Source organism: Artibeus jamaicensis, unplaced genomic scaffold (assembly GCF_021234435.1).
Source record: "Artibeus jamaicensis isolate MK-2021 breed Jamaican fruit bat unplaced genomic scaffold, CSHL_Jam_final contig_490, whole genome shotgun sequence".
In the NCBI taxonomy this organism is placed as follows: domain Eukaryota; kingdom Metazoa; phylum Chordata; class Mammalia; order Chiroptera; family Phyllostomidae; genus Artibeus; species Artibeus jamaicensis.
In genome coordinates, this window is record NW_026521861.1 from 1,687,777 (window position 1) to 1,703,902 (window position 16,126).

At 38.9% G+C, this 16,126-nt stretch overlaps 1 protein-coding gene across 1 annotated transcript in view; it reads right to left on the reverse strand.

Moving 5' to 3' along the window:
* OGA (O-GlcNAcase) overlaps window positions 1-16,126 on the reverse strand; it is a 29,433-nt gene that overhangs the window by 2,138 nt on the left and 11,169 nt on the right. The window contains exons 7-15 of the mRNA XM_037159363.2: window positions 13,681-13,965; window positions 11,656-11,814; window positions 10,365-10,978; window positions 9,401-9,575; window positions 5,934-6,019; window positions 4,819-4,923; window positions 4,005-4,090; window positions 3,526-3,718; window positions 1,439-1,598 (exon numbers count right to left, since the gene is read on the reverse strand). Coding sequence (XP_037015258.2) covers window positions 1,439-1,598; window positions 3,526-3,718; window positions 4,005-4,090; window positions 4,819-4,923; window positions 5,934-6,019; window positions 9,401-9,575; window positions 10,365-10,978; window positions 11,656-11,814; window positions 13,681-13,965 — 1,863 coding nt within the window. The remainder of the gene's footprint in view (window positions 1-1,438; window positions 1,599-3,525; window positions 3,719-4,004; window positions 4,091-4,818; window positions 4,924-5,933; window positions 6,020-9,400; window positions 9,576-10,364; window positions 10,979-11,655; window positions 11,815-13,680; window positions 13,966-16,126) is intronic.

Below are 16,126 nucleotides of genomic sequence, written 5' to 3' on the forward strand. Positions count from 1 at the left end.
TAATCAAAATATGTACTAATTAGTAGAATTATGGATGTGAATTACGACTAATCTTTAATAGATCTCAAACGGTAGCATAATTGGAGCTTGTTTATACCTGCCCCTAAATTTCATGCCACAATTTTAAAAACTGCATTTTCAATGAATATTAATATTGATATTAAATACTACAGTGACAACTATCTTAAATGATGGAAATGTTAACTAGTTTGAATGTGGTTATTATTTCACAATGTATTTCAAATCATCAAATTTTACACCTCAAATATATACAATTGTTAACTGTCAAATATACCTCATTAAAAATAAATTCAAATACCAGAGTGAAAAGGATAAGCACAAACAAACAAACAAAATCCAACCATGAGTTCAACTCTTCCCCAGAAAGAAAACTTTTTGGGGAAACAGTTGTAAGAAACCTCAAAGCAAAAGATATCTGTTTAATGTTTTAATGTAGAGTACCATTGAGGGACTTCACAGGGCAGAACCTGTTCCGGCATGTGTCATAAACCAATGTAAGTAGAGTATGTTGTATTTTCTAACATACTCCATATATCCACCTGGGTGCTTCAGTTCCAAGCACAACACAAAGAACCACGCTTTCCTCAGAGTTTATCCCAACCAAGAGACACCACTGATTCAAGCGATACAAAAATGCAACAAGTGCTTTCTCAGTATCAACCACCTTATAATGAGGGTTCAAAAAACTGCCCTGTTTTGTACTGTGCAAAGGCTAAACAATTTTTTACATTTTTAAAAGGCTGTTTAAAAACCGTATGTGGCCCTTAAAGCCTAGAATACTTACTATCTGACCCTTCACAAAAAAAAGTCTGCAAATGTCAAGACACATAATTTTGAAGGCTGAGTTTACATAAACTGAAAAAAAAAAAAAAAAAAGGCACTCTGCATTCTTTTTTTTTTTTTTTTAAAGATTTTATTTATTTATCTTTAGAGGGGAAGGGAAGGAGAGAGGAAGAGGAACATCAATGTGTGGTTGCCTCTCATGTGTCCCCTGCTCGGAACTGGCCTGCAACTCAGGCATGTGCCCTGACTGGGAATCGAACCACGATCCTTTGGTTCGCAGGCCTGCGCTCAATCCACTGAGCCACACCAGCCAGGGCTGCATTCTTAAATGAAATTTCTCAGCGAGGTTCATTTAATTTTCAACTATCATTTATGAGTCTCCTGGCATATATATATTATATAACCTCATGTGTTCACTTCTCATTTAACTCAGGTGCAAAGTAAACATTCATAGCATAAAAGAGCAGCATTTTTCAAAGATTAATACACATGCAATTCTTGCAGAATGCAGAAATCAAATAATCAACAGTGGGAGAGGGAATGTAAATTCACTATAATTCACTTATTTTTAATCTAAAATACAGTCCTGTCTCCATCCAACCAGAACACCAGCAACTCCACACACAATACTCACCATTGGCCTTCAGTGAAGACAGGAGGCAGGCCATCATGCTTTTGGCCACACTTGGGTCAGTCACTTTTTTGTGAATATCCATCTTTATCAGAGAAGGGAAGTTGGCAAGGAAAGTTTCTGGCAGAACTTCCTGTTCTTCGTGGAAACTCAACATTATTTTCTAAAAGTTAAAATTTTCTAAAAATTAGAATCTCTTTTGATTTTCAACAGCCACTCATTACATACCTACACCTCAACTACAGAACTCAGCAGCAGGAAAGGGAAGTGAACAGTCAATAGCTCTTCCAATCATAACACCACATGCAGAACCAGCTTTAGTTGTAGCTGAAGCATTTTCACTTTTAAAGACTTTCTCTAAATATAGTATGACATATCTTGGATAAGATCCTGGGACAGAAAAAGGACTCTGGTGAAAAAACTGGTGAGTAAATAGTGAAATTTAAAGTACAAAAGTTGGTTTCTTAGACTTGGACGACTGTAGAAAATGGGTGAGGGATATACAGGAGGCTCTGTATTATCTCTGCAACTTCTTTAAATTTGAAATCATTCAAAATAAATTTTTTAAGTTCATATGGCTTGTACAAAAATTGTGAACGTATGTACTTAACACTGCTGAATTGTACACTTAAAAACGGTTAGAATCATAACTTTTATGTGATGTATATTTTACCACTTTTTAAAAAGGTTTTTTATTAGACATGCTGGTCATTCTTTGTATGTTCTTGTGCTAAGAACCGCAGCTGTTAGACAGGAAACGGCAACACATCAGCAGCTCAGTTGCCAGCAGGCTGCCGTCAGTGTCGATGTGCCCCGAGTGGAGGCTGCTCCAGACCAGCCTCCAATGACTCGGCCATCCAGCTGGGGTAGCAGGTAAAAACTGAGAAACTACAGAGAGAATGCTGAGTACACTGGTGTGGGGAAGAGAGGAAGACGTTTCAGAAACGGAAAAGGAGAAAAGTGAATACTAGTTAAGTATCTAAAAGTATTTACTGAACATAAAAATTATCCTGAAGGAACTATTTTATTTTTTAAAATTTTATTTTTAGAGGGGGAGGAGAAAGAGGGAGAGAAACATCAGTGTGTGGTTTGCCTCCTCAAGTGCCCCCTACTGGGGACCTGGCCTGCAACCCAGGGATGTGCCCTAAATTGGGAAACGAAGCGGTGATCCTTTGGTTCGCAGGCCTGTGCTCAATTCACTAAGCTATGCAAGCCAGCGCAAGAAGGAGCTATTTTAAAAATGCGTATACTGATATATAAACCAAAACAATCATTACTTGATCAATGTCAGGCACTTTTTTTTTAGAGCAAATATTCAAAGAATTTGGAACAGACACATTAAGTGCTCCAATCAGAAAACACTCTTAGAGAAGCTCATCTCTATTGTTGTTTAATTACAATGAGAAAAGCATTACTGAGAAAGCTAAGTTAGCCTCCAGACAACCAAGCAAAGAGATTTTAATTACCTACACTTACCTTGAGTACCCAGAGACGAGACCATTAATATCCTTAAGTTTGGTGCTTTAAAACAGAGAAAAAAAGAAAGGTGCTTCTTTTCTTTTTTTAAATAAAGGTTCTCTAATCACCTGCATTGTGTTTTTTACTTGAGGAAATATTACAATGTTTCCAAATGAAAAAATGTCCTAGCACTGAAGGAACAGTGGAAAATAGCATGCTAAGAATAAACACTAGCCCTGGCTGGTGTAGCTCAGTGGACTGAGCACAGGCCTGTGAACCAAAGGGTCGCTAGTTTGATTCCCAGTCAGGTCACATGCCTGGATTGCAGGCCAGGTCCTCAGTGGGGGCCACATGAGGCAACCACACACTGATGTTTCTCTTTCTCCCTTCCTTCCCTCTTTCTAAAAATAAATAAAATCTCTCTTTTTTTTTTTTTAAAGCAGCAGCCCTAATTCTCTTCTGTAAGAAATTTAGAAAGCACTGAGATTTTAAGATGTATATTCTTGGAGGATACATCTTGTGGAGAGGAGGGCAGGCAGGGGAGAGTGGGGAGGATGGGAGGGAAAGTATCCGCTTTTCATTTTAGTAAGTACTTAAGATTACTATAGTATAATGCTAAACCTGTGCATTACCTCCGCCTCAGACAGTTCTTTGTCACCATTTGGCTTGGTGTACTTCTCTTGCATGAAGGGAATCCAGGAAATTTTACATTTTTTAATGAAGGGGGTCACATCTACAGTGCCTAAGGCATAACCACATATGCCATCTTCATCTTCTAGGACAAAGCAGTAATCCAGGCTGAGGGAAAGCAGCCCTCCTACTAGCCTGCTCAGAAGAAAAGAGGCCAGAGTGAGTCTGTAAGTCACTTACACAAAATTCACACCTCAGTGATGTTAAGGCCCAAAACACTTGAATGACAATGTGTGGAAACTATGCTCGGTGTACAAAGAAACTGGAAATACACACAATATTAATGTCTGGGTTTTATTAAAACTAAAGCAGGATTTCTAAAAAACTGTACTGCCAGTTACCACCTCCCCTCAACCTGGTAAACCTGGCTTTGAAACAGCTCCTTCCCAAATCCAACAAATCCAAATACTTCATCACATACTTGTCTCCAATAAGGTCAGGCTGACTTTGAAAAGGTAAACCCACTCCATCGTCATACATTTCTCTGCAAATCTTGTACACGGAAGCCTGAAAATATAATCTAGTTAAGCAACACGTCAAGAAAAATGGCAACAGAACTTAACAATGTGACTCATAAATCACACTGGACTTCTAGGAAAAATGTCTGGTCTGTCATAATTACCACCTTTGTTAAATTAAGACTTACTCATTGAGTCATAGTTATAACACTAATAGAAAGCAGAATGGTTATAGTAAACACTGAGAAGTGCTTTGCAGCAGATGATTAGTTTACAGGAACTTGAGTAGTGGATTCAAAATCCAGCAAAGTATGAGACTGTCCCAATTTTCTGAAACACGTTTTAAAGATGTTCCTGTCTATTTAAACAGGTCTGCTTTTCTCTGCAGCTGTCAATAGCCTACGGGCACTCCCCAGTGGAAAATTACAGAATACTAATACATAAAAAAAAAAAAAAGCAGCCAAGGACAGCATATCATTTAGATACACTGAATGTTTAGTGATTCCAACTCTGAATACATTTCATCTGATTTTTTTAAAGGGAAGCATTAAAGAACACACCAGAAGATGTTAAGAGTCTAAACTCCTTAGGTTCTTCCTTAAATATCAACCCCCGGCCATGATCAATGTTAACTCCGTCTAAAGTTCATGTTTAAGAGAAATGATTAACCAGGAAACCCAAAGGAAAGTAGTAATAACTTAGGTAGTAGTAATAACCTAGTAGTAATAATCATCCAAAAGAAATAACCATATACCAGGTTGGTAGGTAGACAATTACCTCATCTTTAGGAAAATATGGTCTGATAGTATAAACTTTGGAGGTAGGTGTCAGTGGGGGTGGTTGAAAAAATAGATCATTTGCCCCATCAATTGGCAGTAAACGCTGTGGGAAGGAAAAAAAAGGAAATGAATCAGTGTTGGGAAAATATCCATTTCTTCACGTGGGTGTGCACTGCAGATTACCAACTTAATATTAACTGGCTACTGCAGGCAGACCTAAAGAAGAGGGGTGTACTATGCTTTACTAATATAAACACTTCATTGCTGGGGTAGGGGGAATGCTTCTGAATAGAAATCACCCAAACTGAGTTACATAGTTTTAGTGGCATAATATGGACTTAAATTTACAGTAGGGGAAAAAAAACAAACCAACAAAACAAAAGAACAAAAAAAACAAAAACAAAGAAAACCCCACAACTCCAATTATGACTAAATTTTTTTTTTTTTTAGAAAAACCAATCTCATATAGACCATCTTTCTACTAAAAGATGGCAAACAGAATGTCAGGAGGAGAGGTTTGGTCTGAAGAGGGTTATCTGTCCAGGAGACGCTTTATCCCCAAAGCAATGCGCTTCAGTTTGCTGTGCGCAGCAGAGCACCTGTTGGGGGGAGAAAAGTAGAGCACCTGCAAAGTCCATGAACAAATTCGAATACCAAAAAATGCTCTATGTTTTGTTCACATTTCCATTAACAGACTGTTCTTTAAAGTGTAAGTTTTATTTATAAAGTAATTGTGAAAGTATCCAAAAGCCCTTTCACCATTCATTTGCATAATTATTCATCCTTTTTGCTCATGGAGTTTCCATTGGCAGACAAGCATGCGCGCATTGTGCATTGCGGGCGCAGATTAAAATGCTGTGCGACCTGCAAAGAAACAATGTGAAGTGTATACCTAGAGCCGCTGCGCTTCGCAGGCGCGGGGGGAATTGGCAGCATCTCCTTCAGAAATTACTGTGAAAGAGGAGGAAAATTTGATTTAAAATCCAGCTATGTAACTAAATTTGGGACTAGAAAGCCTTCGGCAGACCAATCCTTCCAGCCATCTGATGCGCAATATAAGGTTTCTCATAAAACAAAGAAAATGTCAATTCAGTTGTGAATTCATATTGATACCTGGAACTCTCCTGCTAGACCACCTCTAAAGGCCCAGGGTTCTTGGTCTCCAATTAAGAACTGTGCTGAAGAATGACTACGACACCCTGTTGAGATCAGATCCAAGCGGAGAACGTTACGAGAAAGGGGATTTCCTGGGGTCTCAAACGTCCAACAAACCAATAAACACTCTGTGGAATAGCTTTCTAACAATAATAATCCAGGGTTTCAGGACAAGGCTGTGATAATAATTTTTAACAAATTAATAACCATAATGAAATTTTCAATACTGATGTTCCTTTCTCTGATTAATGAATAATAAATGTTAAGAGTTCTACCTTTTCTTTAATTGTTGGAAAAAAGTAAGTCTCAAGTTTTTGTCTAAGTCAAGTTTATATATTCTCTAGAAACAGCTATAAAAATCAAGTTAGCTGTTTGCTCTGTAGTAAAATGACAGTAACTATAAAGTGAAATTAATGAGACAGATGAGACATTTTATTATCACAGCCCATGAAGGAGTCAAACCTGTCTGAAGTCACATTTTACATTTTGAAGAAGGGTGTACAGGAAAGGGGAAGGGGTAGGGGTTAATCTTGTCAGAAAACTAAGGTCAGCAGAATGAATAAAGGAATTTATTCACTAGTTGATAGCAAAATACAGTGAGAATGATCTCTTTCCCCCCCAAAACAAGGACAATCCAAATTTAGACTGGGCTAGTAACAGTACTAGCCTGACAGAAACAGAATTGAGAGCCGACTGATGCTCTTAATTTGTCCAGAGTTAAAACATACTTTTCTTGAAAGTATGACAATATCTGGATCATCCAAGTGACCACTGCGGTCTTTGCAGTGCACCGAACACACGCATGGAGTAGCAGAAGGCAGCACTGGGGCTCACCACTTAACCAGCTGCGCATTCACAGGCAATAAATGCCCCAAACAACAAGATAAAATTAAAGGCAAATATTTGGAGGCCAAATCATAATCACCTGCCTAGTCTTCTGACAAGATAAGCAGCGCAATATAGTTCTTTTCCATCTGAAGACAGCATTCTACCTCCTGTTCAAGTTAACAGTCTCATCAGTACAAGGTATAGTGTGCTAGTCAGACAGTCCCAAAGCAAACCAATTATTTCTGCTGATAATTCAGGCCCTTTAAAAGATTATATCCGGGTTTGTAATTTTTTAGGGGTAGGGGTACTTTAAAATAACATATATAATGTAACATTTGTAAAGTAAATATGAAATGGGGTCAAAATTTAGGCCATGAAGAGAGCTTGCCCCATCCCATAGATCAGTGTAAATTTACACTGCAGGAAAAAACTGTACCTCTCAAACTTTAAGATCAGCCAATTTCCCCTATCCCCCACTTTGAGACTACAACATAACTAGCACTTCCAACTATTATAATAAAAAGCTGCATGTACGAAGAGCTGTGTAAATGAAAACATGGTTAATGCCTCAGTCGCTGCGCAAACGTGACTTCAGTTTATGCCTACTGCTCTTAAATCTACCTGAGCTACCTCACAAACAGAACCTTTCAATTTAAACTAATTAATCATGACGCGCTGTGAACATCTGCCGCTGTCCATCCAATAGTAGTAGACACTTGTGCTGAGGATTCTCCCATCTGTACACAATGGGGAAGAAGATAATAGAAGTCGTTAGTAATCAAAAGTACTGCACAGCCACATTCTTTAAAGGACTGAATGCCAACTGGACTGGAAAGAGGAGGAAAACAAAGGGTTCTAAATTGGTACCTCCCTGAAATTACTATAGAACCATGAAAATACTCTCGTCATGAGCTTTTTTGTAAAGCTATGCGAATACAAAGATGGTCATTAAAACTTCTAAGATGCTCTGACCTTGAGATTCTACAACAGCTATCTATACAATTTGGGAAAGCTGTGTCATACTTGGACAATACAGAAGTAAAGCCTGAGTGGAAACAACACAGTATCTATATAATCATGAATTTTTTTGCCCCAGCTGGGTGGCTCAGTTGGTTGGAGCATTGTCTTGTACATCAAGAGGTTGTGGATTCAATTCATAGTTGGGATACATATCTAGCTGGCAGGTTCAATTCCCAGTCAGGGTGTGTACAGGAGGCAACCAATCAATGTTTCTCACATTAATGTTTCTCTCTCTCCCCCCACTCCCCTCCTCTCTCTAAAATCAATAAACATGTCCTCAGGTGAGGATTTAAAAAAGAATTTAATTTTTAATAATTCTGGAGTGAAAGGCAGGGTGGAAATTTAAGATTTAAATCCCTGTAAGAGCTAATAATAACCCCCTGGCCAGAAGCCTGGAAGGCAATTGCTATCACTCAAAAACCAACAAAGAAGTTTCTCCTGAGCCTAAGAGCAAAAGATCGATCACAGAAAACCACCTCTTGGAGCCTTTTAACAAGAGGTCAAAAATCTCTGTTCTGCCCGTTATGCTATGTATTCAAGAACCCAAAGTTCTATATTTTCAAATTAACAATCAAAGACTATATACTCTTAGCCGCTAACTAGTTTTAACACAGGTAAACTATTGTTTTTTAATATTTAAGAGCCCAAAGTATACAGGCAGAAAGTGATAAATCTCATTGCCACTGCTCCTTAGTTACCTAAGCTCAGTCTCCACATCTACTTCACCACCAAGACCATGTAACCCATCAAGTGTTTGTGACTACTATGAAAACTATGACATGCCAGTTAGCCTTGCTGCCTGCTGTGTGCTGTACTGTAAGACCATTACATATTCCTTACAGCTGGACTGATAACCTGGAAATGAAATGAGGTCCTTGGAGAAACTTGGCCATGCTGGTGCTTTTTACCAAGTTTGAACATTTCAAAAAAAAAAAAAAAAGGGGGGGGGGTGTTCAAAGACATACAGAAGTCCACTTAATGAACAGAAGACTTTTTAGAGGGCTGCAATTTCCATCCCCTGCTAAAACCAATTACTTGTAGAGAAATAAAGAAAAAGCCATGTGAAATAATACCAAGTAGCACCAGAATAGCCCACCACTAAAGCTCGCATGCGCACAGGGCTGGGAGGATGGCTTCCTCTTGCCAGGCCCCTTAGGTCATTTCGGCAATTGTTCTGTTAAACAGCATTAATATTATCAAGACACAGCAAGCAGCAGAGAGCTTACCCAGTCACGATTCATAGTGTCTCATCTCCAAATCAGATAAAAATGGTATACAGGGTTCCATCCAGGAAGCATTCAGTCATAGCAAGTTAAAGTCAGTACTTTCTAACACGTTTTCAAAATATTTATGCTGAATTAGCCCAAGGGAGAAAAATCAAAGTGCCCTATGTATTTACTGAGACTTGCACCTCAAGTCTGCAACAATGGCTACACATTTGAAAAAACTAGACAAAGAATTTAAACAGAGTTGGAAATTCGCAAGTTCCCTAAATGTTTTTCTCCCTATGGGATAATCTGTCTTTTTTTCTTTAAGGGACACTATATCTGAGAAGAGATTATTCCTGGTGCACCTACCTAACCACTGTACAAAAGACTTCACCATTGACATTATACTCTTGATATCCCAAACATAGGAGTACATGTCATAAAGGATTGTCCTGTTGGCACAATTGGAAAGTCGAGTGAACATTCCCATCACTAGTCCGCACATCTCTTCAAACTTGGCTGCTCGTGATCGCCATTCTTCAATCTAGTAGGAATCAATAAAAAAGATTCAACTATTGCAAGCTTAACAAAATAACCTAAAACAAAGTTATAAACTAAACTGTTATCAGGTGCCTGCAATTTATCTTAACAACTAAAGAATGACTGGGCTTACACGCTTTAGACATGCAATAAAAGTTCATGTCTGCATGGCCCAGTAGCTCAGTTGGTTAGAGCACAAACATACACAATACACCAAGGTTGTGGGTTTGATCCCCACTCAGGGCACATGCAAGAATCCAACAATGAATGCAAAAATAAGTGGAACATCAGTGTTTCTCTCTCCAAAAATCAATAAAATGAACAAAAATTTTGCCCTGACTGGTGTAGTTCAGTGGATTGAGTGTAGGCTGTGCCAAAGGGTCCTAGGTTCAATTCCCAGTGAGAGCACTTGCCTGGGTTGTGGGCCAGGGCCACATGAGACGCAACCTCACAATGCTTCTCTCTCCCCTCTTTCTCCCTCCCTTCCCCTCTCTCTAAAAATAAACAAAATATTTTTTAAAGTATCAGAAGTCAACATAAAAAAAACTTTTTAAAAAAGTTTCTGACTGCTCAAACTAATATTCCTAAAATAATCCATCACCTTTGACTTTCCTTCATTCCTAACTATAAGGTCAACGTATGGAACCGTACACACCAAATCAGGTAGAGCCCACATTCACTTTACAGAATATATACTAAGATGTGGTCAATTTTCTGCCAGTTATTAATATATTCACTTAATACCTCCCCTGTATAAGGGAACTCATCCAGGCTAGAGAAGAAGCATACTCACTTTCTCAGAGTCTTTTCCTTTGCAATTGACACTGACAACACTGCTATTTGCTCGAAGCCACTGGAACTCTCGTAACATTTGTGCTCCTTTGGGCCCATGCTCATAAGGTAGGTAGAAAAGATCAGCAAGTAACTGCAAATCCTCCAGAGTCACTGGTTCTACAGAGTACAAAGGCTTTTCATTTGGCCCTGGCACAAACTGCTCCTTGTTTGTCTGTTCATCAGTCTGCATAGGGGCAATATCACTGATGCAATCTTCCTGCATAGACATCTCTGGGGATTTTGATTCAGCTATGCTCTCTTTATCAGTGTCCATTGGTTTCAATTCCTCTGCCATTTTAGCTTCTACAATTTCAGTTAGTATTTGATTGTCATTCTTGTTGTCTGTTTCTTCTTGCTTTTCTACCACCATGTCCATAGGCTCTTCATCCAGCTGTTTCTTTTCTTCCTCCTTGGTAAGAGCCGTAGGCTCACCACTCAAGGCTGTGCCCTGGCTCATAATGGGCTCCTGGTAAACTGTTGTAACTACAGTTGTGGCATTTAAAGAGGGTGCTGCCACCAGGGGAGTCCCATCAACTACACTTGCTTTGGCTCCACTATGTGCAACCTGCCTACCTACAAAAAGAAATGGCCAAACAGATAATCAGAATTAGAACAAATCAGACCTAAAGAAATGTTTTCTTGTATCTGTAACTAGAACCTCAATTTCAGGTTCCAAATTGTATGAGCCCTGAGAAAAGTACAATTTCTCTAAAATCACCAGGGAAGTGGGTAAAGAAGAAACATCAAAAACATCCCCAAACATTCTAACACATACTATCACCTCTTTTGAAAATCAGTGCAGTACTTAAAAAGTTAAATAACTTTCAAAATAAACACATTTCAAACAAATTAGCATTCCATCAAGATAAAAGCTAAGACCAAAAATAAGATTTTAAAAACCTTTTCTCTAGATCCCCAATCATTGTGGTGGGTCTATGGCAAGGCACATCAAAAATGTTCTTTTTGGGCCCTGGCTGGTGTAGCTCAGTGGATTGAGCGCGGGCCTGCGAACTAGACAATCGAGGTTCGATTCCCAGTCAGGGCACATGCCTGGGTTGCAGGCGGGTTCCCTGCAGGCCAGTTCCCAGCAGGGGACACACAAAAGACAACCATACATTGATGTTTTCTCCCTCTCTCCTTCCCTTCTAAAGATAAATAAATAAAACCTTTAAAAAAATTGTTTAAAAAAATGTTCTTTTTGACTCAAACCACGTGATCCAACCCCCTTAACAAAGAATGGCCCAACTCACTACTGTATTGATGAGGCACGCCAAATTCCTGCAACCATTCTGTCAAAGCTAACTTTAGAGCCATCTGTGGACTATAAAGCACATCCGTTTCAATATCTTCATCACTGCCTTCATTTTCTAACTTTATTTGGATTGATACAGTACTGTCTTCACTGTCAGCTGCAAAAAAAAAAAAAAAGAGAGAGAGAGAAAGAGCATGAAAATAGTTTTGATTTAAAAGCCCCTAAAAGTGATGGGGGACAAATGCAAAACACTGGTTGTTATGGTACAATGAGTGAAGCAAAGAACTGGAACAAGAACAACAGAAAAATGCAACCGCTACCAAGACACTTCACTGAACAACTTCACTTCGAATAGTCATGTGAATGTACTGGTAAATGTAAAGTCCCCAAAATGAAAAACACTAATTTTAGAATTACTGGAAAAGTCATTCATAAATGTCCAATGAGTACCAATTATTGAGAACACGAGGTTAAACACTATGCTATCCATAAAGAAAATATTCCCTACCTCTCAGGGGTAATTTAATGGGCAAATAATTATTAAAAATGGGCAAATACATAAATAAATTGGGGAAAAAGAGTAAAATCAATTAGAAAGCCAATACAGGAGCATAGATAATACACAAATAATGAAACTCTGAACCAGGATAGTGACAGAGAAAATTAACTATGAACTCTAGGTTGATATTCAAAACCCTCTTATTCTTAGCTACTATGTCCCTTATTTCCCTGTATATGGTCCAGTTTGGCTAATGTCTACTACTTCTCAAAATGCTTCACCTCAAAATGCCCTGCCTTAAAAGAGACAGGAACTAAGAGCCATGAATATAGAGGGCATGGAGATTATCTCTGCAATTTTGTGGGTGTTTTATTAGAGAGAGGAAAGGTAACAATGATTGAGTTTTAAAGGGAGGCATCTGTTCAATAAACAGAATTGGAAGCATGGGTACAGAACTGAGAAACAGAACACACTATACACCAAATACATGGTGATGAAATAATTTTACTGAGGGTAGGCACACAGAGTAATATACAGTTCATGTTTCATAGAAATGTACACTTGAAACCTCTATGACCTTATTAACCACCATCACACCGATAAATGTAATTCTAAAAATAAGAATATATAACTAATACCAAGCATCACATTGTGACATTTCAATACGCCCAAATGATTTAAAATTCAAATTACTTCAAATTTTTAGTATCTAGTGTTTTCACCTCCAGTCCACCAACCCTTTAATGCCCAACAATCTTTACTAATACTTTGATCCAGTTTAAGTATCCTTTCCTCTATACAATCATTTCTTACCGCCAATCTGCTTATCAGAAATAAGCAAATTATCAGTCCCTCCTGTGTTCCTACCGCACTTTGTTGATAATTATCTCTGCACTTATTATATACAGCACAGGTGCCTATATGCTTTATAGAACACCAGACTGTGTTCTTTGAAAGGAGGGAACACTCTTTACACCCTTAGTGCCCAGGAGGAATATGCACTTGCCACACAGTATGTGTTTAAATGTCAATAAAAGCTAGTCAGCATACTCTTAACTGAAAATCAATTAGAAATCTTACAAATAAAAATTCAGTAAGCCAATATTTAAAAAATGAGAACATGTTCCATAAATGTAAGCTGAATCTAAATGATATGTGAAAAATCTCAGATGGGAAGGAATAACTCATCTAAAATATCCCATCACACCTGAAAACACAAAAATGAATCAGAATTCTAGAGATAACATTAACACTAGAAGACCAGTCAGTCCAATACTCGCAAAGGTTAAGAAACATTTTAAAAACAAAAAACCAAAAACCAAGAGGTTTTTATTAAGTAATCTGTTGAAAGTCACTTAGCCCTTCTACCATATTAGTTACATGTGCACATCACATTCATAGGACTGAACAACACATCTTTAAAAAAGCCTCTTAAATTGTGGTTACGAAGGAACACTTATTTGCCAATGCCCACGGGTAAACCCAGCTCTCCTCCTGAGACCAAGTGTTAAGCAGTCTACTTACTCATCACTACATCTTTTCTCACTCCATTCATGTTGGACTTGTACCAGGTGGCAAGGGTGTGGATAGCAACGTAGTTGGCTTCAAATTCGCAATTTGGATTAGTCAGGACTCCTTTTAACCGTGGGATGAGTTCTGTGGACCTTCCTTTGTATGGGCCCAGAAACAGTCTCTTCTGATCATAATCATTAGCATGAATATTATCCCAGATTACTGGAGCCCTCTTAATAATCTTAGAAACCTCTTCGATGGACTCCACTGGAATTTCTTTAGAAACAACTTTGGGACCTAGAAATAATGACCACCTTTTGTTAAAAGACCCTCACACATGGTTTTTTAAAACATACTGCATACAATATTATACTGCATTTTCTTTGCTACATGTATACTTTCTAACAATTTTTCTTTTAAAAGTAACATAGCAACACATTTTAAATTCAGTTTTATTCATCCCCACACCCCAATATTTCTCCAGATTTCTAGAAACAAAATTAGTCAAAAGGTATAAATATTTAAGGTTTGGGCAAGATTCCTCAAACCGTTACATTAGTAAGAAATATGTTTATATACTTTCGGCCAAGATGGAGGCGTAGGTGGAAACACTGTGTAATTTTGGTTGTAATTTTACAACCAAAATTAAGGACAACAAAGATTTAGAAACAAAAACACAACCAGAACAGATAATTCAACTGTACTAAAGCCTGACAATCATCCATCCAGCCCAGTAAGAGGGGCGGAGTTGGCAGCCAGTAGAGAGGGATTGCAACAGGAAAAAGTGGTGGTTGGTAGACACGGGCACGGGAAAGAACCAAGCAGACCCAACCCAGTGAGGCGCACAAGGCGGCTGGCTGACCTTGGACACACATTCATGCGCAGATAAACTAGGCAAAAACAGGCAGTGAGACAGACCACACAACCCAGGGCCGGGAAATAAAACCTAAAAGCACCGACTGAAAAAACTTTTGGGGGTTGAGGAGCTGGGAGAGATTCCCAGCCTCACAGGAGAGTTCCTTAGAGAGACCCACAGGGTCCTAGAACATACACAAGCCCACCCATCTGGGAACCAGCACGAGTAGGGCCCACCTTGCTTGTAGGAAGCAGCAGAAGGGACTGAAATCCTAAAGTGGAGCAAGTGCCATTGCTCCCTCACTGACCCTGCCCCCACATACAGCATCACAACCTAGAGACTGGGTTGACCCGCCCTGCTGAACACCTAAGCCTCCACCCCTCATCCATAACAGGCACAACCTGACCAAAAAATTATGGCTCAAACAGAAGAACAAATCAAAGACCCAGCGCCAATACTTTTAAGCGACCAAGATAGCCAACCATCTGATAGCCAACCTATCAGATGCACAGTTCAAAAACACTGGTGGGTCAAGATGCTCACAGAACTGGTTGATTTTGGTCACAAATTAGGTTAAAAAATGAAGGCTATGCTAAGTGAAATGAAGGAAAATGCACAGGGAACCAATAATGATGGAAAGAAAAAGGACTCAAATCAATGTAGTGGACAAGAAAGAAACAACCGAACAGAACAGAATGAAGAAACCAGAATTCAGAAAAATGAGGAGAGGCTTAGGAACCTCCAGGACATCTTTAAACGCTCCAACATCCGAATTATAGGGGTACCAGAAGGGGAAGAGGAACAGCAACAAGTGGAAAAGTTATTTGAACAAATAATAAAGAAGAACTTCCCCAATCTGGCAAAGGAAATTGACTTCCAGGAAGTCCAGGAATCTCAGAGTCCCAAAGAAGGTGGACCCAAGGAGGAACACACCAAAGCACATCATAACTACATTACCCAAGATTAAAATGAAGGAGAGAATTCTAGAAGCAGCAAGAAACAAGGGGACAATCTCCTACAAAGGAGTTCCCATCAGATTGTCAGCTGATTTCTCAAAAGAGACCTTATAGGCAAGAAGGGGCTGAAAAATATTCCAAGTCATGAAATGCAAGGACCTACATCCAAGATTGCTCTATCCAGCAAAGCTTTCATTTAGAATTGAAGGGCAGATAAAGCGCTTCTCAGATAAGGTCAAGTTAAAGGAGTTCATCACCAAGCCCTTATGTGAAGTGTTAAAGGGACTTATCTAAGAAAAAGAAGATCACAACTATGAACAGTAAAAAGACAGCAAACTCAGTTATTAACAACCACACCTGAAACAAAAGCAAACAACTAGAACAGGAACAGAACCACAGAAATGGAGATCACATGGAGGGTTAGCAAAAGGGGAGTGGGAAGAGGAGAAAGGGGGGAAAGGTAAAGAGAATAGTAGCATAGACGGTAGGTAGAGAATAGACGGAGAGGGCAAGAATAGTATGGGAAATGAAGAAACTAAAGAACTTACAACACATGGACATGAACTAAGGGGGGGGATGGGGGTAGGAGGAGGTGTGCATGGTAGAGGGGAATGAAGAGGGGAAATGGGACAACTGTAATGGCATA